Source organism: Aptenodytes forsteri, unplaced genomic scaffold (genome assembly GCF_000699145.1).
Source record: "Aptenodytes forsteri isolate BGI_AS27 unplaced genomic scaffold, ASM69914v1 Scaffold33, whole genome shotgun sequence".
In the NCBI taxonomy this organism is placed as follows: Eukaryota; Metazoa; Chordata; class Aves; order Sphenisciformes; family Spheniscidae; genus Aptenodytes; species Aptenodytes forsteri.
This window is the reverse complement of record NW_008795037.1, coordinates 1104990-1129232: the sequence shown is the minus strand read 5'-3', so window position 1 is coordinate 1129232 and position 24243 is coordinate 1104990. Positions and strand designations below refer to the sequence as shown.

Sequence of the window (24243 nt, the reverse complement as noted above, 5' to 3'; positions counted from 1 at the left end):
AGAGGCGGCGGTCTGCCTCGGCGTCCCTTCTGGGAGCGTGTTCTCGAAGAGGCGCGGGCTGCCTGTTTGGGAGATGCTTTCTCGGTGGGTAGGGAAAGGCTTTCCCGGTGGGAGTTGTCCTGCGAGGAGCAGGGAGCCCTTACGGGTCCCTGCCCACTGGGGGTGCCCTGCGGTTCCGTGAACTACTAGCTGCGTGTCCTTCGCCTCGTCTCCTAAAGCGCGGCGCTCGGTGTTCGGGTCTGTCTGCCCTACGGCTGAGGGCGAGCGTAGCGAACAATAAAACTATTGCCAAGACCAAAATCGATGTTTGCTTCGCTCCTGAGATATCTTCTGTATGGAAAGAGGTGTTTGCAGCTTGCACTAAAATACGGCTTCGTACAGGGCAAGAAATACTTCTCTTTAAAGTTGAGTTTATGGTTGTGAAACAATCTAAAGACTTTGTCCTGCAAAGTGAGTGGTCACAAATCGGTTTTTCACTCCTGCTTTCATAAAATTTGGGGAAAGAGAGATGAACGTTTCACAGTTGTAAAGAGGATAAACTGCACGTTATCCTACCTTGAACACTATGTTAAAGTGGGAGGCGAGATAAATTTGTTCCACACAGCTGTCATCTGCCATGAGTTTCTGATTAGGCTTCAGACATGGGGGGACCCCAAATCAGAGCTTATTGTCAATGGTCAGTGTTATTTGTGGATGTTAATCTTGGCTTATTTTACTCGCTTGAAGCCACGCATTAAGATGATAAATTTATTCTCAGAATCACCTTTTTTATTCCTTCAATCTCAGAAATGTTTCTATAAGTAGCTTCGGTAAAGCATGAGTGAATTTCCTATCTAGTTGAGATATTTAAATGCATGGCTCCTTGAAAATGCTCCACTGGCTCATCTACTGAAAAAATGCACTGAAAGATTAGATTTAAAATGGACGTCAGTGATAAGAGATTTTATTTTTACTCTCTTATCTTTCAGATGAATGCATATAAAAATGTGAACAGTTAAAAGTTTTAGAAACGAGACTCATGGTTTCTTCTTTGTTTCCGCACAGCGGCACTTGCTATAGTTTTCCTACTTGATACTTTCTGTAAAAATCAGCCTGAAATAACCTACTTGAAAACATTATTTTTCATAATCTAAGTCTTGACAAAAAGTAGCCTGAAAAATTTACAGAATACCTTCTAAAAAAAAAGTAATAGCCAATTCTAAATAGTAGAATTCTAAGTAGTAGAATAAATGGTAGCCAATTCTATATATTGCTGAAGAAGTAAGCGTTGGGGATAATACTAGACTTTGAGGAACAGTGATCTGGTAAAGAAGCCCAGGCCTAATAATCCTGACCCTTAATAAGGAAATGGGGATGATGTCTTGGACCTTTTGCTGGATTTATATTACTGTTCTGATCTTGAATTACTTTATTTGAATGAGAGTTATGTTTCATATGCTCAGATACATGAAAGAAAAATCAGTTTGTACTTGGAGCTTTGTAAGGGAGGGTAAACTAGCTAAACATTAGAGGTAACCTAGATCCAGAAGTATCTTGTTGCCATAACAATTCAAAATTACCAGTGGACCCTGGGTTTAGTCGATTTTTGGAACTAAAAATATATGAATAAATGGAATTGTGCATATACTTACCTGTTTTGTAAGTCTACGCACAATCAGGGATAAGTGGGGAAGCTCATGCTGTTTGCTTGTTCAACCTACCAGCTTCTAGTTATGTTTGATGCCTCTTCTAATAGTACAGGGCAGTGAGTGATCATTCCCCTATTCACCTTCTGCATTTCCTGGGGAATTTTGAAAACTTCTGTGGTGTCCTCACTCAGGTGTTCAGACTGAAGACCTCTAATGTACGTAATTGTTGTTTGTATGGAAACTGTTCCCCTTTTTCACACCCTCCTATGTACTTGTTTCCTTTCTTCTGTATTCTTTTTGAGATGAGAGGACAAGAACTGCAAATGGCATCTAGGATGTGGACACTATGGATTGATGTAGCGGCATAGTGATTTTGTTTTCTGTTCATCTAATAATTTCCAGCAGTCAGTTTGTTTTGACTATTGATGAGCACTGAGCTGAAATTTTCATAGATCTATCTTTAGTGACCATAAAATCTCATTTCTGAGCAGTATAATTGACTTGGAACCTGGTATGTGTAAAAACACATTTGCTGCTTCATCATCATCATTACTTTACCACGTAGATGATAAAAAGGCAGGTGAAAGTCTATAGCGTGAAATCAGAATTACAAGTTTTAGCAGACAACCTACAGCTTTATTATCAAAAGCTTAACCAGCCGGCAGAATTCTTTACCTTACTGCGTGCTGACTTTTTCAATCATCTGTGAATATGTAGTGCAACACAGGCTTTATTAGCTTGCCAGGTGGGACTGCAGTAGTTGCCCCTATCCATTTCAAAAGGGTTTGTTGTCATTTACTCATTTGCTGGAATATTCTCCTTGGCAAATACATTTATGGCAGTTATCTGTTTTTTCATAGCCAGGAAGCTTGTATTCTGCTATTTCACAGCTGTGAACTTTGCCCCAGAATGATGCTCTTGAAATATACTATGGTAGCTCGAGTTTGGAGCCGTAGAGTTATTTTCAATTAGGTAACCTAGTTCTTGCAGTTTGGGATGCTACAGGTGAGTTTCTTGGAGAATGCAGAAAACAAACATAGTAAAGGATGAGTAAAAATATTCTTTTCTTTAGCTGTGAACTATTATTTTACTTGAAGGAGTAAGTGCGTGTGTATTGTGGTTGGCTGACTGAAAATACACTTCATCGTTCAGGTTAAAATTTTTTTTTCTTCCCTGAGTTTCAATTATTTGTGCAACATAAAATATGGGCTTTTATTTAGCTCTTCCTGAAATAATTAAATGATAGTGGCTTGTATCATTGCCTTTAAATGAGGAAGTGCCGCAGGGAACCAGGTTACTTCTGTGAGTTTCACTTAAAGTGCTTTTGTCATCTGGCTTGGGAAAGCAGTATCAGATCCTGCTATGTCAGAGACAGTATTAAAAGAATTCATTTGAGTTAGCTTTTAAGCTTTAATTATTTATGTGGAACTGATGCCTACTACTTTTCCACATGTAATGTTTCTTAACTCATTATAGGAAGTTTTATTTTATGCGATGTGATAAGAGTAGCAGAGAGAAAGGTCTAACACTAAGCCCCAAAGAAGATTCTTGATATTTGCATTCCTTTGAGATGCAATTAGATTTATAGGTTGTATTGAAGAAGTGCTCCTTTTGCTTCCTTTTGAATGAGAAGGAAGTAGTTGTATGGGAAGTCTTTCAAAGTTTTGCTACTGTGAGGAATGACTATTTGTGGCATAGCTTTTTAAAAGTTGTTTTTGTATATAAAGCATTTACAATCCTCCTCTGTTATTTATCATCTTACTTGCTTTTGCAGGAAGTGAGTTGATTATCTTTTTGGCTGACCAAAAGGAGCCCTACTTTAAGCCCCGTGTTAAGTTACCGATGAAGTAAGTATTGATATTCAATGGTGAAACAATTAAGTGGCCATTTTTCTTGAAAGTGCATCTCTGCAGTCAGCGGGAACATAACAGCAGCACAGACAATTCTAGTCATCTGTTCGACTGTGTTGTTCAGCTTGCCCTTAGAGCTCCAGTTCTTTGATCGGTTTCCTGATTAACTTCCTCATACATTTTTGTTTTGATTTGTTTGGATTTTGTGGATCAGATGACAGAATTTGTGGAGATGAGTTTTGTCATTCATATTGTTAACTAATAGGTGTGACTTCCCACCCCCTTATGGAATTTCTATGGGGGTTTTTTTGTCCTCTAATTAGTATTAAAAATACCCATATCTTGGAATATTTTTGCAGTTGACTTGGTTTTTCAGGACTTTATTTCCTAGTAAAGCGAACTATTGTTCCATATCATAGGTTAAGTCCTTTTGGCAGGTAGTATTAGTCTCTGTCCCAAGACGTGTTTTCAGGGAAATTCTTCTAGTTGCTGTAGTTACTAATGGAATCCAGCCAATATCATCTGCTTTAGAAAGAGATATGGAGAATGGTGTTCTGGTATTTCTGTGTAGAGGTCTGTTCCTTTCTAAAGTTTAAATGTGGCTTTAAAAAAAGCATCAATTTTTAATAAATGTAAAACAACCTGTGTGTTTATGTACATGTGTATAGTTTTAACCATAATAGTATTACAGGATATGTCATTGCTTATGAATAATGCTTACTAATAGTATTATGTCTGTTAAAAGTTAAATTGCTGTAATAGCTCAGCTTCATCTTCTATAGTTCTATATATTTTTATTTTTCCTTATTCCCTCCTATCTTGGAAGGAGCTAATTTGTTTAGTGCATTAGGAATGATCTGCTTTTAATTCTTAACAGAATGATCCATGTTTATATGTGTAAAGCAGAGTCTCTGAGTAGGTAACCAAGTAAGAAAAGATAGAACAAACAAATGTAGGGAGGCGTGGTAAGATGTGGCAGAAGATAGGAGGAGATTATATTGTCTTTAAAAAGATCTAGCTATCTGGCTGACTCCTGCTGCTTAAACTGCTCCTGTTGCTTTATGGTCTTGCTCTTGGAATGCAACCAAAAGATTCTGCTCTCTGGAACGCGTTTTTGAGGACTGGTTCTACAACAAATGAAGGGTTTTAATGAAGTCTAGATAGCATTAACAAACAGGATGTGGCTGCAGAATGCCTGTTAGCTGAAGTTTAGAGTTAAAAATGTCATCCTTCCTTAGAGGAAGACAGCCTGCAGCATGCTTGATTTAAAGTTACTTTTGCAATACATAAGGACTTTATAAAAAGCCAGATTGTTGAACGATAATATTGTATTAGACCAACTAATAATAATTGGGATGAAAAGGCAAGCCTTTGAACACACAAGTACTTTCAATTTTCATGCACACATTTGTACAATTATTTGCACGTGGTTTTTTGTTTGTTTTTAATTCTAGATCTCTCAGTGTTACCATAACCAGTGTAGTTCCTGGAGATTATGATGGTGATTCGCAAATGGATGTCCTGCTGACTACCCGGGCACAAAATCATGGCAGAGATGAACTTTCAGTGTTTATTTTCTGGGGGCACAACCAAACATTAGGTGAGTTGCTGAGAGTGCTTATTAATAAGATTGTTAGACTTCTTAATAATTCAAAGTATTGTCAGAAAGTTATAACTCCATTTTAGAGTGTAGTGATTGTTTTTACAACTAAAATAGGGATTAGCAGCTATTCAGCTTCATACCCATATATTATCTTGCTGTTAAACTGTATTCAATAATTAATGAAAGAGAACAAAGCTAAAACTCTTGCTTTATATCATGCAACAGACATAAGCAAACAATATTATAGTTTGACAGTAACCTACTAACTGAAGAGCTACTTCTCATGGCTTCCCCATTATGCATGTCAGCTTCACAAAGATTATCTCAAAAGACTTATCTTGAATTTAAAATGCGCTGAGAACCTGGTGTAAAGTTTAGTGCATAAACTTTCAAAATATTATACCTAAACTTACCAACAGTGATATAACACTCTTATTTCTGTTAAACTGAATTCTTTAAAGACAGTGACACACTAAAGTAGGTTTTGGGAGAGAGGTTTCTAGAGTCTCTATCACTGGAAGTTTTCAAGAACTTTTGAATCAACTTTTCAAGAGTCTTTTAGCAGTGTTGTAGGTATAGCTGATTCTGTCTTAGGGTAGAGTCATGGACTGTGTGAACTCTTGAAGTCTCTTCTGTTTTCTGTTGACTTTGCTTGGAAAGGGTTTTAGGAAAAGTTTACGGTTTGAAGAACAGAAAAGCAAAAGAAGATGCTCTAAAGTCTGCAAAAACTAATGAAGAATAATCACTATTATAAACAACTGTGTTATAAAATAGTTACAGGTGAGGCAAGTGATGACCTTAGATACCATTGCTTCTGGCTTTAATCAGAGGTGAAACAGGCAACCTGGGAAGGTGCACTGGATCAAGTATTAAGAGAATAGGAAGTATCTGTAATATTGGGAAGAATATGAAGGATTTAGATTAACTTATGCTGTCTTGCTTCTGAATAAACAAATTTTGGGAGAGGCACAAATGAGCATATGGGGCTTAGAAAAGGAATCAGAGGTTAAAAATTCAGGCAATGGTTGGTATGTAGTCAGGCTACTGGGAAGGTATGTGGTGCCTACTTGGGTAATGGAAGTGTGACAGACAAGTCAATAGGAGGGCACTGTCATATAAAATGTGGAAATGGGAAAGAAGGGAAACAGTATGGAGAGATAAAGGAAACGGGGATGATGTGGCAAGGAGTTTGGATTACAAGTAAAAGTGAAGTCTGAGAGGTGATAACCCGATTAGGACTTAGACTCCTTGCTTCCCATTTAGGCAATCTTATTTCTCATCCTTATATCAAACACTCAGTGTATATGATTAAGAATGTTTTTTACAGTGACAAAACATTAAACAGAGGTCTTATGTACAATGTTAGATTTTTAGACTGTCTTCATCCTGACTGTTTCAGATTTTGTGTGTCTGTGTGATTGCAGTCATACATAGAAATAGGTTTCACTAAGATCTATTCAGAATAATTTGTTGAAGAGTTTAGTGGAGAGAGAAGAAGCTTCAGCATTTTAACTGTAACTCACCTTTCCTGCATGATTTCAGGAAGCCATTTAGTTGTTTATGTTCAGTGGTGGCTGACTCTTTTTAATCATGCAAATGTCATAATGTTGGTAACTGAATCAAATTAATATTTTCTGTTTTCAGATCTTAACCATAAAACTATGTTAAATAAGAGTAGTTTAGTGGAGAGAGAAGAAGCTTCAGCATTTTAACTGTAACTCACCTTTCCTGCATGATTTCAGGAAGCCATTTAGTTGTTTATGTTCAGTGGTGGCTGACTCTTTTTAATCATGCAAATGTCATAATGTTGGTAACTGAATCAAATTAATATTTTCTGTTTTCAGATCTTAACCATAAAACTTTGTTAAATAAGAGTTTTCAAGATGAGCCTCTAGTAATGGAGTAAGTATGACCTACTTTTTTAGAAAACAACTTTTATAATGGTGACTAAGAGCAACTTAAATATATTTTGATGCTAAAATTTGAAATACATGCTCTTTAAGAACAGGGTTGTTTGTGTAATGTCAACCGGTCTAACAAAAGGTGACAAAACATAACAGTCATCTTTACAAACCTTATATTATATCATCCTGCAATAGTAACTAAATAAGCTTTTAGTTCTTTTAATTTCAGTACTCTGTTTTATGAAGCAAAAGAGCCATTCATTTTTTGGTGAATTTGTAAAGCAAAAACCTTACTGGCTTATCAGACCGAGCACAGTGCACTTCCCTCTGTGTGAAGTGCCGAACAAAAGAGAGGCGGGAAACATAGCTGGAAAATCAAATGCATGGCATAGTGTAAAATATTGAAAGAAGCGTGCTACTACCAGCAGCCAAAGAGCCAAAATTCAGAAAAGATGACATAGCTGAAAATTATTCATTGCTTGGTGGGAAAATGCTAACCAAATACAGGTTAACTTATGAACAGTTAATTTCAACTCCTATAATGACTAAGGTGATACTGAAATTGTTTTGCGTTTTCAGCTTTAATGGAGACTTGATTCCTGACATCTTTGGTGTCACAAGTGATTCAAGTAAGCCCCAGATATTCATAGGCGGGTAAGCTAAGGGTTTGTTTATTAGCATGAATTTTGAGAACTTATTCATTGTGCATCCGCTTCTGTTCTTATTAAAGAGGCGTAAGACTCGTGTTTAACTGGAACTGTGCAAACATGTGAATCTTCTCTCATTTCCATGTGTGTCTTTAAACATTTTACGACACACTGCATCTAATTTTTAAAGTGTTACAGAATGTCTACTTCCCCTATAAAATGAGAGCTGAGAAAACAAAATCCCTGTTATTTGACATGAGAAATAGGATAATTGTTTCTTGGAACAGTTATAGTCTCCTTTGTTTAGTACACTTTGGTATTTTTTTATTATAATCTGTATTACAGAATTCTGTGCTGTACGAAAATATAAACCAAAGTTTTTAAGTAGCGTCTGTAGAATTTAAGCTGCATTTAGTCTAATAGATGAAGTGGCAGGTTGATGATGTGAGAAGTACTGGAACATATCTTATAATATAAGGGATGGCAAAAGGAAAATGTGCAAGAGTTTGGGGTAAACAAAAAGTTCAGCTCTCGTTTGTCGAGGAAATCAATTGTAATGGGAAGGGTAGACAACATGGGAAATCAAAAGCACGGGAAGTGCAAAGTGTAAGGGTACTAAGCTACATATTGAGGAAAATATTTGGTATGCTTATTGGGGGAAGAGCTTCATAAAGAGACATAAGGCAGAGGTGACTTTAAGTAGCAATATAAGTGCGCATGCAAGTGATGTTCTCTGTATCACATCTATGTTAAGGAGTGGCTAAGGCCACTCTTCGGCAGATAGAAGTTGGGTGAAGTCTTACGAGATGAGATTGCAGTAAAGGGACTAAGTTTTGTTAGTAAAGTTTCTGCTAGCCCTGGAATTTCTAGAATGGGACTAGCTAGCAAATACTGGGATAAAAATTATTATTTTAATGGAATATTTAAATGGTTAGCAAGGACTTTGCAAAGGATTATTTTTGTTTAACTGTTTTGGGTGTGAATGCTGAAATCAAAGCATAACAGAAGAATGGATCTCTACTGACTTAGAAGAAGCAGTCTCTAAACAAAAATTGTAAAAGTAGCAATGTTTCTATTATTGGGCAAGATGCCAAAGAAGTTTAAATCTGTCTTTTGCAAATAAGTTATCTGTTAAAAACACTACTGGACCCTAGAGAAGGACAGCTCCCTTTCTATTCAGTTTTCCTGATACTGCTTTTGAAGTTTGTAATCTCAAAAGCCAAAGCTTTCTTTTTCTTTATCAGAACTGTTAGGATTGTGTATTCAAGGACACAAATTGGTGTGACTCTGAGTTAGTGAAAGTTTCATTATTGAACAGTGATGGATGACCTTTTTTTTTTTTACTAAAAAATATGGGTCTGTACATCTTTTCAGTTAGGCAAAAGTCACAGGAACTTAGCCATACATTCAGTCTTTGACTTTTGTAAGGAAGAACTTCATTGATAGTGTTGTGGGTTTGGGCATTCTTTGAAAAAGAAAGAAGCCTCAAAAGAAGGATACTTGAATTAGAGCTCTTTCCCTGATTTAGAGATTTTTCTCTCAATTGTCAAAGAATGTGCTCAAAAGATAGCAGAAATTATTTTTAGGATGCAAGTTGGATTATAAATGTCAAAATAAATACATTGTTCTTAGCTTTGTGATGATTTGAAAACCACTCTTGACATTTTCTTTTTGAACTATTTTCTTTTGACTGATAATGAATAATTGGAAAAATTAGGAACTGGACTTGTGTTTTCTTAGAGGATTGGACCTTTAAATCAGTTACTTGAAGTTTGCATCTTCTAACTTGCTATTTTGCAGCTTTTAAGTGGAACCTGGTAGGATTGTCTTGAATGTTATTTAGTAACATTCACATAGAAACTTGCAGCTCTGTCTTTCAGGAGAAATCCAGGTGTTGGCATCACAGCTGGTTTAGGTTTGCATACAATCAATACTTAGGTTTATTTTAAAAGAAAGAGTGTGTTAGGAAGTCTTTGCATTCCTCTGTGGCTGTCTTTAGCTATTGTGTCAGGAGAGGTCTGTTACCACTGGGGAAATCAATGAGCTGATTACTCTGTTTCTATGGCAACAGTACATCAGCTTTCTATTGTGCATCTCCGTGGCCCTTAAGAAATGCTTGAGTAAGGCTTTCACCCCGCCACACCCTGTGGGGATTTAAGTGGCACTGACTCTGGCAGGCAGTAGCCAAAGACCTTTATTGCTCTTGATCACATCTTTTATAGCAAGCAGAAGCATACACGCGCTACCTGCAGCTTGCAGAGAGGTTATAGCCTTGTGTTCACGCGCATCTATGCTCTAGTAGACTGGCCCGTTCTTCCTCCTCCTTCACTTGTTGTGAAATGCCTTCATGGCCTTTATCTTGTTTTCTCCTTCCAGCTGCAGCACATTCCTTTTCCTCCTTTCAGCTGCAGCATATTGCTTCCTCCGTTGTTTACGTGCCTTCTCATGCCAGGTGGTACAATGTTTGCTCATTAAAATCAAACTCAGGAGATGTCTGTTAGTGAGATTCCCATCCCCACAACACCCCATCACTGAGTTTAACAAATCTATACCTGTTGTTCCTAACTGGCTATTTTCTTTTCCTCAGAGATCATTCAGAAGTGATGTAGGGTAAATAACATTTAAATGTGTAAATGGAAACGATATCCTTCTTGGCAATATGTTTTTGGTCACTAATCCCAACTTGAATTTTATCACCATTACTTTTATTTAAATTGATGGCTTATGGAACAGAGATTTCAAATTTACAAGGGTGTTTCTGAACACCTTGTAAATGATTATATATTGAAAAATTTAATGAGCTTTTGAAGATATGGAAAAATGGGAGACATTTTGTTTCGTTTTGTTTAAGAAATCCTTTCAGTAGCATTAGGATACAAATAAACTTACTCATTACAGCTCAAAATAAGACTGAGTGCTATAGGTAGCAGCATAAGCAATGTCTTGTATGTGGAAAACAGCTTTATGACATCTGCTTAGAAAAGCGTTTTTCTATTTTTCATCTAAAATGTTTTTAAAATTATACTAGAGCTGTATAACTAACTTTCTTGACTGTCTTCAAAACTGAATACATAGAAAAAACTATAGAAAATATTTAATTATTTCTTTAATAAGAAGTGATTCCTTTTAACATTTCTAAGACTTAGTTATGATTTCTGGGAAGTAATCAGAAGCTCATTTTTTTTCTTACCGTAAAATAGTCACAGAAGATAAGGACTTTAGTAATATGTATGTGATGTCACTAGAATAAACTAAGTCATTCCAGACAGTAGTAATATCACTGTCCTGCTATTGTATAGTGCATATTGAGATTTTTCTGAGTGTATTAGGTAAGGGTTCTGAAAGTAACATTACTGATGATTCAACAGCTATGACTTTTTGAAGGGTTTGTTATATTTCAATGCGCTGCTAATAGGGAGGTTTGCTGGAAGTTCATTAATTTTTAGAACAGAAACCAGCGGGGCATGTATGTTTATAAATAAATAAAAGTATCACCTGCTTGGGAAATGCCATAATTAGCCTGTAGTCCATCATAATGTGAGAGATTAATTCTTGTGTTGATTTTTTTTAAGTGACTGAAAATAAAGTCCATTTACATACAGCAGGCATGAGCTGTTAATTATGTCCATTTTTGCTCATCTTTATTAATCCTAAAATAGATTTCAGAAGTACTGATAGTAAAACTGCTTGAGGAAACCGGGGAGGACAGTGATCAGTGTCTCGAGATTTACGGTTGAAGTCTAGGCACTAAATTTCACTTTGTAGGTAGTGATACTTCTCTGTGTATAAGAAAAGTTGCTTTAGAAAGTTAATAAAATCTAACTGAAGCCCCTGTGCTATGAATCATCCTTCGCAGAACCTTTCAAGCAATTGCAATATACTAAGTAACTAGAGTAAGCTAAGTAGTAATTTTAGCTTAGCATTAGGAGAACATACTTTCTGTTCAATTTTATTTGAAGCTTCACAATTTTCTTTTTAAAAGGTATATTATGATTAACAGTCCCTAGGCATTGATGAAATGTATTGCTTTTTATTCTCGTCTGTAGGAACTTATCATGGCATGCTGTGTTGGAAACTCAAAATAAAATGTATATACCGCACTCTCATGCGTTTATAGATTTAAATAATGACTTCACTGCTGGTAAGTCATAAAGGTGTTAAATACCTTTCTAAAAGTATTTATCACTAAGTATACAATGTAATGTATTGCAATTACCTTCTAATACTTTAATAAATTTAATTGATGGTTGTAAAGTGTTGGTTCTGGAATGTTGTATTCAGTAATTATATGACTGCGACTTCTGATTTTTGTTTTATTTTTAATTATTTTAATATCTACAATTTGAAGATTCTGGTTTTTAAAAAATAACTGCCAAAATGAATAGCCTAATAACATTTTCTATTTCTTGATGATGATTTAATTAGAACTAATGCTTGTTCTGAATAATTTTGTGTTCACCATTAAAGCATTGTTTTCAGTTCTTTGTGATACTGTACTCTAGTATTCAGTTTGCAATTGAATCAGAAGCAGGGCTGCATTTTCTTCATCTTGAGTCTGAAAATAGTTTTATAGTTCATTCAGAAGAATGTTTTCAAGACTGGACTTATAATTTGTTTCTTGAAGATTTCAATATGACTTCATTCTATTTTGTTGTAGTTAATTCTAGCACTGATTGAGGAAATAGCATGTGAGACTTTATTCTTCTTTTACTATATAAGCAATCCTACAACCTATTTATAATTCACTGTTCACATATGAGTACTGGAGACAACTTTTCTTATGGTAGATAAACTGTATTCTTCCTTTGGTGGCTTTGTTTTGTTTGGGTTTTTTGTGAAATATGCAATGCAATTTAGCCTTTGATTACCACGATGAATCTATTTATCACTTACATACCTGGTTCGTACCTCCAAGCACACTTAAACATTGTGCTAAACTTAATTGCTTCACACACTAAATGAATTCTGAAATGCTTAACCTTAGAATCATAGAATCATTGAGGTTGGAAAAGACCTCTAAGATCATCGAGTCCAACCGTCAACCCAACACCACCACCCACTAAACCATGTCCCTAAGCGCCTCATCTACACGTCTTTTAAATACCTCCAGGGATGGGGACTCCACCACTTCCCTGGGCAGCCTGTTCCAATGTTGAACCACTCTTTCAGTAAAGACATTTTTCCTCACATCCAATCTAAACCTCCCCTGGCGCAACTTGAGGCCATTTTCCTTCTGCTGGATGTGCAATGTACATCAATTCATATATGGTAATTTTGGAAAGAGCTTATTTTTTTTCCTATTTAGTAGCATGGGAATGAGAAAGAAAAGAGTCCATAAATTTAATTAAGATGCTTATAAATGTTGGGGATTAAGTTAATTGCTTTAGCGCATAGTCAAACCTTAGTATTCAGTTCTGGCATATTGCTGCACGAAGCTGCCAAGTGGAAATTCCAACTGGAAAATTAAATATACGGTTGCTTACCATAATCAGTGTCAGGTAATAACTGATTCTAACACATTTAGTTCTATAAATCCTTTGGAATTTTGTTTTAGTGGCATGGGCAGCGTAGATGAGCATTCCAGGTAGCATTTTGAGATTAATATATTGAAATCTAAACTCATAGGTAGGCAAAGGTAGGAAGTCAAAGTTGCTTACATAGATCAATCACAGATTGATTGATTTTTGCATGAGTGCACAAATGTATTTTATGACAGCTAACAGCCTAAACAATGTCCAGAGAGTTCCAGTTAGTGCTAGTGATATATGGAAGTTCCTCTATTAAACAGAAATGAAAGTCAGGATCTTGTGTTGGGGAGTGCCAGGAGGTTTTATAGATTCACATCTTTATTCATATCTCAAGTTGTAAATAGAGGCTTCTATGAAGCACTCTCCGTAGGAAGATCCTGACTTTTATTTGCTTGTAACAGCAAGGATATTAACACCTCAGGCTGAAATACGTGTTATGTTACAGCAACCTGAGGAAAATTTCAAGGAAAATAATTCATTCTGAGAAGAAAACTGGAGAAAATATTACCACAGAATTATTTTTCTTAAAATAATTTTTTGCTTCTAAGATGGGAATGGTAAATTGTTTTTTTTGCTGTCCCTATGAAAGTTGGACTAACTGTGAACGCGGCATATGTTGCTGAAAAATAATACTTTACTGGTGATATCTGATATTTCATGACTGATGTGTTATTCCAAGACTGCCTGCTGCCAAAATGAAAAGGCACCAATCGTCTGGTCCTGTCTGCACATTTATGGCAGTTCCCTCAGCTATAGTAACTGCTCAGGAACTGGGCCTGATGGGGAACACAATTCATTTTCACTTGAGTTATTAAGCTGATACAACTCGCCATGCAGCTTCAGGATTGCCAGAGCCAATGTAAGCGCAGAGAGAAGGTTGACTCCTCTTTTAGTAGCAGCAGTTGTAGCCTGCCTTTAACCAAGCATGAAATTGCACCTTGAGTCTCATTGTGCCTCTTCCAAAAAATACCTGTTTAGTGTTCTCACCATGTCTCCTGTAACTTGTGTTAGTCTGTACGGAGTTGGGCAAGTGACTCATAGAAGTAGTCATAAAAGTAGTCAGCTGATATAAACTTAAAAAAAAGGCAAACCAAAAAACAACCTGTATGTAACTGTCCATACAGTACTGACAGTAGTGTGATTCTAAATGCGTTCTGTCAAATAGGGCCAAAATAAGGTGCTGATATTACTGTAGTATGCCCACAACTAGGCCTGTGTCTCGCTCTGTGCAGTCTGGGTAGACTTTGCAGAAGGCAGCTAAATGCTTCTCCTGTTTGTTCGGCTCTGTTCCTTGCTAGCATAGCTGGGGCAGCGCAGCCTTACTGTACCAGCAAAGAGAGGAGTGCGATTCGTACTGTGTTACTTCTCAATGGAGTCAGTGGAGTCTATTACTTATTGGTTGGTTCAGGTAGAGCTAGTGAAGAGGAGAGGATTCTTGTGACTCTCTTGTGTATTCACCCGCACTACCATTCTTGAGTTGGAACAAAACCTCATTAAGAATAGGTCCTGGTACACATTAGAATCATATTAATTAGGAGGGAGGCGTTGACGAGGATGCAGGGGAATAGTCTGCATACTGAAATCCTGTTGTCCAAAAGATTTAATAATCATGACATTTGATGCTGCTGTGGTACTTTTTGACTGAAAAATTCAGAGTATTTACTCACAGGCAATGCTGCTATTCATGAATATGAAGATATAGTTGTACCTAAAATGGATGCACTGATTTTTGTTTACAAATCAAAACCAAATCTCCAGAATATGCCATCTTTACTTGTTGTTTTTTGAGGGTTTTTTAAGACATTTTTCTAATATTCTGCAATGTTTTGGGGCTCTTTGTATTCTGTAACAGATGCAGCCAATTCCGTGATTTTTAGCTGGGCTAATTTTGGCAACTATCATTATAAACAGCTTAGGAAATTTAAAGTGTGCTTGACATAAAAAAAGAAAAAATCCTCTTTGGGCTGAGAATCTTTTTGCTAGTTTATTGCCTAACCCGTTTTCAACCTGCTGATATTAAACCCTCAAAACAGAGCTTTTAATTGGTACGCTTCTCCTTCTCTGGGTAAAATGAAGTTGCATTGTTATGATTTCATTATATGAGAACATGTTCATAAAGATGTTTTTAATCCCTAACAGTGCTTCATGAAAGGCTAACTGTTTAAGGATTTTATAATCCAAAAATCCACTAACAACAACAAAGGTAATACTAATCTTTCTTGGTGAGATATAAACTAGGCCGTTTCAGATAGTAATGTTGCTGCTGTCTTTAAATAAAGCATCCTCATGTAGAAATCTCAGCTTCTTATAATTTTTAATTCAGTAAGTAATTTTGAGTTAGGCCAGGAATTTTATATAATCCATGCAAAAATTTGCAGTATAAAACTTCTACCAAAGGGTCTATGTGTGCTTTACAGATGAAGTAAATAAAAATTTTCAAGTGTCTTCTGCATGTGTATTAAGCGTGTGTTGCTCCTGGGAGGAATATCTAGTTCACAGAATGGCTGAGATTAGAAGGAATGTCTGGAAATGATCTAGTCTACCTACCTACCATCAATGTCACTGTTCGTACATGCACTGAGATAGACTGAAAGATGAGGAGAAAATGTGGTGACCCTTGTTAGAACAGGGCTATTGGGTGTCCAGTAATACATACTCACGCTTGTCATTAGTTCTTCTTAATAGCTAGCTTAAGAAAATAATCTTGACGCTAATAACAATAGGCTTGTCTGAACAGATTAACATCAGGTGTATTTTATAGAGCATGACAGTCCAGGTGAGCATTTCCAAAGCAGGCTCCTCAAGTAAGAGGCCTGTCTTAAAAACATCATATTCTCAAACTGAAAAATTTACATCATGTGACTTAAGCAAAGAAGTATTTGTACAGGATTTAACTCTTTTGACTTGTAGTGAAGGAGGTAAAAAGTAACTTCTCTTTGCATTAGTCCACTCAATTCAAAATAAAAAGGAACTCGGTCTTTCTCAGAAATGCGTTTCAGATGTAGTCAAGAGATGGTGAGAATTCTGTTTAACTGAGTAAACGCTATTCGCAATATGGTCATTATACTGAAGATTTTACAACTGAAATACATGAACCAAACCATGGAGGAAAAGTGTTATAGCTGGAAACTGAGGCCAAGATAGGCAAAAGGACTTGATAAGGACCACCCAGAAATGATGTAGAGATGGGTACCGATACAGATCACCTATTTAAAGCTAGACAACAGACAACATATTTTGTTTATGCCATTGTTGATTTGCATTACAGTCAGCATTTTCAGATAAATACTTTGGACCAAGCTGAAGTTTAAATTTAGCATGGGTCACTAGGTGAACACTGATTAGACTGTCTTAATGTAAGCTCTCACAGGTGTATCAAGAGTGTTTATCTAAAGTTGAAATTTTTAGGATAGCAATTACTTTGCTACATGTAATTTTTTCTTCTAATTAGTTAACTTGATTGTTTCTATTTAAAACATCCTAAAAAGTCAGATCTTCATTTAGGGCTAATGCTGTCTTTCTAAGCCAAAATTTTAGTACTTAATTACTTGGAAAAAAAAGGATTATTAATGAACAATAAATTTGTATGCACTCAAAGCTACAAGTCTTCTACCAAGAAGTCAGGCCATGTCCTTGCAAATATTTTTAAAATGTTCAAATGGATGAGACAAACTGCCTTGGACTCTGACTCATACTGTAACTTCATACTGTACATCTGTCAATGTATCCTTGAATGCTATGAAAAATAGCTAATGTATTAAATATTCTGTGCCTTATTTGGTTATGTGATTCCGAAGTTTGGAAATACTGCTTTTACAACCTGTCTTGTGTTGAACACTAGCACATGGTGTGTATAACTGCAGATATTTCTGGAACTGTTTATATAAAATGAAGGAAAAATCATAAATTTTATTTTGGGAAAACTAAAGGGGAAAAATCATTAGTCAGAAACAGCTTGCTATAAGCTAATTGCTAGTCTCTTTACTGATTTCTGATGGTTAATTTTCTTACGTTGTTTTGCTTTGGGAATCTAGAAACTTAATGTACCAGAACATTTACAATGTGTTTTCTTTTTGATTCCCACTTCTTAGTTTAAACGCATACATGTAGATCGTTTTCTTCTTGAAAACCATTCATTCAAATCACAGGTGATTCTTCCGTTGTAATCATTTAAACCTGGATTCTGAAGACTTGATGTTAGAGACTGATTTTATTTTTGGTGAGTTTCCTTTTGATGGAAGCTGGTAGCCTCTCTGCCTATAATATTATCATCGAAGCTTATTTTATGCAATAGATCTGCATTTATTCTCTATGAAAATAACCAGGCTCATTATGTTTGCAAACAAATTATCTGGCCTTTTAAAACTAACCTTGAGTGGCATTTTAAAACTGTGGGGGTGTGCATATGTATTTGAAGTCAAATTGTTCTCTCTGTTTTGCCCCCTCCCATATGTTTTTTTCCCAAAACAAATATTCAGCAATGCCATGTCACTGTTTCATTCCTTGACCAGGTACATTTTTTAAATTTCTTAACTGTTTTAAGCTCTGAAACAGAGTTTACCTGAGAGTTTACAGCAAATAATGGAGGCAAAAAATGTATAAGATACAGAGGATACATTTTGGAGGACCTCCATCTATGTCTGCAAAGCTTTGTTTTTTATTACTTTTATTTTTACTATTTACAGATTTGTTATCTCCAACTAAAAATGCTCTGTGTGACATGATCTCCTGTTACCTCTATTCCTCCACTTGTTTCTGCACAGTATTCAATACCACAGGAAGTTCCTGCTCCTAAGATGAAATTGGAGTTTTCATTTAATTTGCTCAAATTAGCAGCATCTCCTCCTGCAGCTGAGATTGGTCTACTTTTGCCAATGGCACTTTTCATACTCATAGCTTACCTCACAAGGAGAATTAAAGAATGAGTAGAGATCTTTAGAGAAAAGAAATAGCTATTTTAACTTAAGTTTTTCCCTAATCTTTCTAAAAGAACCCATGGCCTGTGCTATCAACCCTAACCCATGGCCTGTGCTATCTGCTTGCCAGTTTCAATTTTAAAATTGCCATTATGAAGTGTCTCAAAAGCTATTCCTTTTGAAATTTTTAATTATATACTGATATAATTATATACACTGGGGAGTACTAATATGGTATTTTTATGGGAATCAATAACTTAATATAGGTGAGAAGTAAATTGGTTCTGCCCCAAACAGCATTTTGTTGAGAAAGCATGAATGTGAAAATGGGTTCTGAAAGCACTCTTAACACTGAGTGGTCATCTTCTATTGCTTGAAACAATATTGTTGCCTTTATTCTGAAAATAAACAGAATTTTCTGCCTGAAAACTCATGTTTGAAGTGCAAAAAATCAGAGGAATAGTCCTACCTGCTCTGCAAATTCAGAAGCGTAACTATTTGGCATAAACCTAATTTAAAAGCTTTCCATTTAAGTGATGCTTTTAAATTAATACATGTGGATTTTTTTTCTACAGTAATTTTTAATAATGAAAGAGATTTTAGTGCTTAATTATGTTGTTTATAATTGTTTATCGTCTGCTTTACTAAATAGTTCCAGTAAATGCTTATTAAATTTTGAAAGACCCATTTGAAAAGCAGAATAAATTCACAACCTCTTTTACTATAAGCACATTTCTTAAAAAAAAAAAAAAAAATTTGTGAACACAAATTAGCTTGTTTGGAACATATGAAGTCCTTTTGCTTAAATTTTTCAGAGGAGGAAGTTATTGGAAGGAGTGGTTCCTTAACTTACTGTTTCATGTAACTAGCACCAAAAATTCATGACAAGGTAATTGCAAACTCATGAGCATTGGTACTTGTATCTATATTGTAAAAGCTAAATTGCTATAGCTAGGCAGTAGGTGTATTCCATTTTCTCTAGTACAGTACTAATGCCAACTTGACAAACAAATCTGAATACCAAATGATAGAGGGTTTCTCTACCTGAATGAAAAACTTACACACAGAAGCACAAGACTTGTCAGGTTTGGTTTTCCATTTCCATGTAGTAAAGAAATAAAACTGACTATATCTAACTTTTTTTGTATAAAGTTAGGTTTGTGCGTGTTAAAAGTATTGTAGAACTAAAGTTGTGTAAGTACAACTAAAAAATTGTCAATAACTTTTTAAATTTTGTTTTTAATACTTTTTTTCCTAGTGGTAGGTTGGTCTGTAATGTAAATAGAGGAAAATTTGTAATGTAAATAAAGGAAAGTTACCTTTTACTTGTCCTTAGGCTTTATGGCATTTAATGATTTTAATACAGTTTAATACAGTTGCCACCATTCTGTCAAACACACTGCAAAGAAGAGACTTTTAGTTCAGCACATTATTTACATTACATTATTTACATATCTACATATACCAATACATATACACTACAAGCAGGCATGTTCGTATCCACAAGTAACTTCTAGTTGAAGAATATGCACAGATGCACCTGTTCTTCCACATGAATGAAAATTTTTTTTAGGCATGTTTGGAGTGTACATGTCTATGTTCTAATTGGGTAATACCTTGTGCATTTTGATAGTGCTTAAAAATAGGGACGCTTTTTTTTCCTTTATTAACTTAAACTTCTGAAGTAAATGTGAAGTCAAGCTGTAACATAAGAATGTTGCTCATGCCCCTGGTGGCTTCTGAAGACAACCGTAGATGCTGAGGGTTTTAATTCTGAAATAAAGCCCTGTGACATTAAACAGAAAGGTCAAATCAGTCATTAGTGAAATGAACGCTCCATCTATAAATAGTACTGGTTTTTATAGCACTCGAAAGTGAAGGAAAATAACAAGGATAATCAGAAGTGAACTTGGAGCAGATTCTGTATAGTTAGGTTTTATTGCAATTTCCTAGTAGTCCTAATGAGAAAAAGCAATGTTTGGAAGTAGGGTTTGTAATACTATCTGCTTTATTTAATAAGATAGTCTGCAGTTTTCCAGTTGGGCTGAAGTCTTCTAAGCGCTCTACCGACCTCCACATTGAACTTTTTGTAACCTTCAGTTATAAATGCATAGCCACTTTTCACAGATTGAAGTCCTGGTGGAGCTCGTTTGGTATTTGGTAACTTAGGGCAACTTTTTTCTTAGTGACCTAGCACTTGCTTTTGAAACAGCCTTCCTGAAAGATAGCAAGGTCTCTTTGCTTTTGCTGTTCTAACTAAAAGATCCATCCAAATTTAGCCAGTTTGAAACAGGTTTTAGAAATATCAACTGGGGGTTTTTTTGTTGTTGTTTTCCTTAATTGCTATTTGTGCCTTTCTAAAACAGCCATCAGTAGTGAACATACCATAGACAGGGATTATCAAAGCCTTCCCTTCCATTGTGGCTCTGGACTATTGCCAGTGTTTGGATGCTTAACTGAGAGCAGGGGGCAAAAGGCAGAGATGATGCACAGGAAGTGGGAATAGAAGTTGGTAGGTGGGGAAGAAATCTAGGCTGAAGGTAGGGAATTTAGATGGAGATGATGAGGAGCAAACACTGGATGAATTTCTGCAAGAAGAGGATGTTAAAAGATGGACTTGAAGTTATTAGAAGAGGACTGACCTGATGCTGTGTGGAATAAGAGAAGCATAGTTGCATAAGACTAGGTTGAGAGGAGTCTAGGATTGTCTGTGTAAAGAATACTGTGGGATAAGGATCGGAGATGGACCTGCTGTTGGGTGTAGAGCTGTTTGGTTGGAAACAGCCTATAGGATTATTTCTACATCTGCGGCAAAAATTGTAAGATATAGTGTAAGAAGCTAGGGATTGCAGGAAGAGTAGAAATGCTTTCGTGTTTGAGGTGTTGGAATGCTGTCTTGCATTTTAATCCATCTTTTCTATGGAATTCCTTTGTCATGACCAATAACCTGTTGCAATTACACATTGGGCTCTCAGGAGGTGATTATCTATCAGGCATCTTTATTGTAAGTGCCTGGCTTCTGAGCCGCCGTGGCAAGAATGCCATGCTTTTGGTGTCCAAGATGGGCTACCATAAACATTAGTAGTTATGTAATGCTCCATTAGATATATTAAATAAAAATGATCAGAAATTGATCTGGGTCAAGATACGGGTGCACTGTGTTCAAATTATTATTTCAATGTTTGTAGATGTATCTGGGATGACACTGGTATTGGTACAAGATAGATCTAAAGGCACTAAACTCAATGCAGTCTTGCTGTACAAGTTTTACGTAGCTTTCTGGGGAGATTTTTCAGTCTTCATTGGGCCATATGTTGATACAATGTCAAAATTAGCTGATCCTATCAAATAAAGATGGATGGAGCTGCTGTGGTTCCTCTGTAATGAGCTTTAGGTTATTGGAGCTTGCAATACAGTACATGAATAGCTTCCCTTTCTCAAGCTGAAACATAAATTCTAATAATCTCCACTTACTTTTTTTTGTAAGAATGAATGCTGAATTCGGTGCTTTTCAGTATATCTATTTACTGTTGATAAGATGTAGTAGAGCCTGGATAGCAGCATTTTATTACTAAGCCAATTAACTCTAATGAATAGCCAAATATGCTCACCAACTCACTTTTTAGGGAAAGTAAAAATGTGAGTAAAATGCTAATATAGTGTGAGTTTGTGTCACAGCGTGTGTCAGATGTCTTCTGTATTAAGTGTTCGGTATATATTTAGGTTGCTTTTCAGTGTTGTGGGTCTAAAATGCTGGGTAACCTCCTTGATTCTTTATCTTATTCCCAGGCTGATTCTTTATCTTATTGCCAGGCTGTTGAACTTTGTTTATGAATTTTCCTGTTGCTTATGTTGTTTTTATGTTAATCACTGCCTGTTAAATCAAAAATAGGAAAACATACTTAAATGTGAACACACTTCACTTGGCATTTGTTTAAGAGAAACATTTCATCTTAGACAGTATTGCTTTTTTTTTTTTATTTCTAGCCATTCGCTTAGGCTGTAGGTGTAACATTTCAGGAAGATGTGAATCTGACAAGAAGACCTTCCCCCATCCCAACTATCAAGGATTTTACTTACCTTTACAACATCACGTCACAAATCAGAAACGTAAGAAATGCCCTGCAGGCATAGTCTAGTGGTCCATCCAGCTAACCCAATATTCTTTCTCTGTCAGTGGCAGTAGGAAAGTGGCCAGACTGATGATTTTTTTTTTCCTCCTCCCATTGTGTATCTCCAGAATCTACAATTGGCATAGGGTTGTTAAAGATACATCCTTGCTTATTGTTTTTAGTATCCCGTTATGTACCTATTGTCTAGTAAAAGCATCCAGAGTATCACATTTGCAGTCTGTAAATAACTGAGATTGCTGAGCTTCCGATTATTTGATTTTATAACCTCAGGTTGTAAGTATCACATTGTGGTAGTGTTAGGTTCATCAGTATTTGAACAGAGCGTTATGATATGGCCCTCAATACTTTATCCGTGCTTTTTAACTTGAGATCTGCGTGCAAATGATTTTGTTTTCTACAGCTGAAATTACGACCAGAACTGCCTTCTAAAGGCAATGTGGCAGCATATCTTTTCCTGGGCATATGTAATATGGTAGGCATTCCTTGTAGGAAAGAGGGGTTGAATTTTCTTGATATAGCCACAAGCAAAACAAAAATGTTGCAGTTTTCAAGATTATTAGTGTATTAAAATACAAAAAATGTAGCAATGAACTGTGTTATGTCTTCATTGTTGTGTAATCCAAGTACTGAACATACAGATTTTTAACGCATTTGTTGGCTCCATCTCTTCTCCTGCAGCCCTTATATATTGAAGAATTTAGTAATAATAGGCATGGAAAGCTATAGCAATAGTGGTGGGAGATGTCTGCCATGGACACCGTTCCTTTGGGAAGGAGATGCTTGCAAGGAGTTTTTGCCATGGCTGTATAGAAAAAGATATTTATAAATTGAACAGATCCTTAATTGTTTCCTCTCTCATATGCTTTTGGCTCTTAGGCACAAAAACTTACGTAATAAAGCCAGATGGAATCATAGAATAAGTTAGGTTGGAAATCATCTGGCCGAAAACACTGTACCAGGCAGGGCTTGGTTTTTCGTACAGGTTTCTTTCCTACAAACTTGGAGAAAACATTAGTAATTCTGAACTATACAAATTCATAAACAGTTATTTGGGGTGTCTGAATTACATTGCATTTTTACTCTGCTGCTGTGAAGAAATTATTTTGTTTTGCTTGCTTTGAAGTCTCTGATGTTCTCAATCAAAATGGAAAATTACTTGTAAATATTAAGCATTCTATTTGATTGCAGTGCCAGAGGGTTTATTCACAAAAATATGCATGAGCATTTGAGACACGTAGCTTCTAAGAAGGCTTAAGGATAAAAAGGAGGACAATTGGCAATAACACACCGGCTGAATTGGTTCAGCAGACTCTAGAACAAGAGGTGGTGTTGCTGTACCTAAGTTGTCCCTAAATCACAGCTTGTGGCTTTAACTTAGGAGCAGTGTGGCACTAGCTCCTCTATACTATTTCTGGAAGATTATCTGCTGTCTTTGCCTGCCTTTGCATTTTACCAGTGCAGTGTAATACTACAGCAGCCTTGGAGCTGCTTTGGTGTGTTGGTTCTGTTTGTTGTATACAATGTTATGTGCCTCAAGTTAGGAAAAAGGAGAGACAGAGGAGTACATGAAGAGGAACAAAGGGCAACAGTAGTTTACTAACTTTCAAGAGAAGCTGTTTCGGGGGTGTGAGGGAGTTCAGTTCAACAAAACAGGCACGTTGCTGAATTTAATCATCTTTAAGCTACTGCAGAGGGCCATATTCAGCACGGATCTCTTGCAAACCAGAGAGATGTATGGTAGATTGCCTCCTCTGAAAACATAGCTCTGTTTTCCTACTCTCAAAATGTAGAACACGTGTTCACATTAAAATACTTGGTTTCTACAGCAGCTGAACAAAGACTTTAAATCTGTAAGCACCTCCACATTTTTAACATAGTAAACATTTTAGATGTTTTAAATTATCGTCTTTCTATTGGCTCTTTGTAGTTTGACTTGCATGTAGTATCCTGATTTATTCCTCCTACACTGCAGATAGCTAAATATATTATTTGATTTTATTAAGTTGTGTGACATCCCAGCCACCATGGTTCTCT

At 36.0% G+C, this 24243-nt stretch overlaps 1 protein-coding gene across 1 annotated transcript in view; it reads left to right on the top strand.

Annotated features, from left to right (window-relative positions):
* Positions 1-3404: 3404 nt before the first annotated feature.
* Positions 3405-24243, top strand: part of ITFG1 (integrin alpha FG-GAP repeat containing 1) — an 89305-nt gene continuing 68466 nt past the window's right edge. The window contains exons 1-5 of the mRNA XM_019471396.1: positions 3405-3475; positions 4933-5078; positions 6926-6983; positions 7565-7639; positions 11679-11773. Of these exons, the coding sequence (XP_019326941.1) occupies positions 3471-3475; positions 4933-5078; positions 6926-6983; positions 7565-7639; positions 11679-11773 (379 nt within the window). The 5' untranslated portion in view covers positions 3405-3470. The remainder of the gene's footprint in view (positions 3476-4932; positions 5079-6925; positions 6984-7564; positions 7640-11678; positions 11774-24243) is intronic.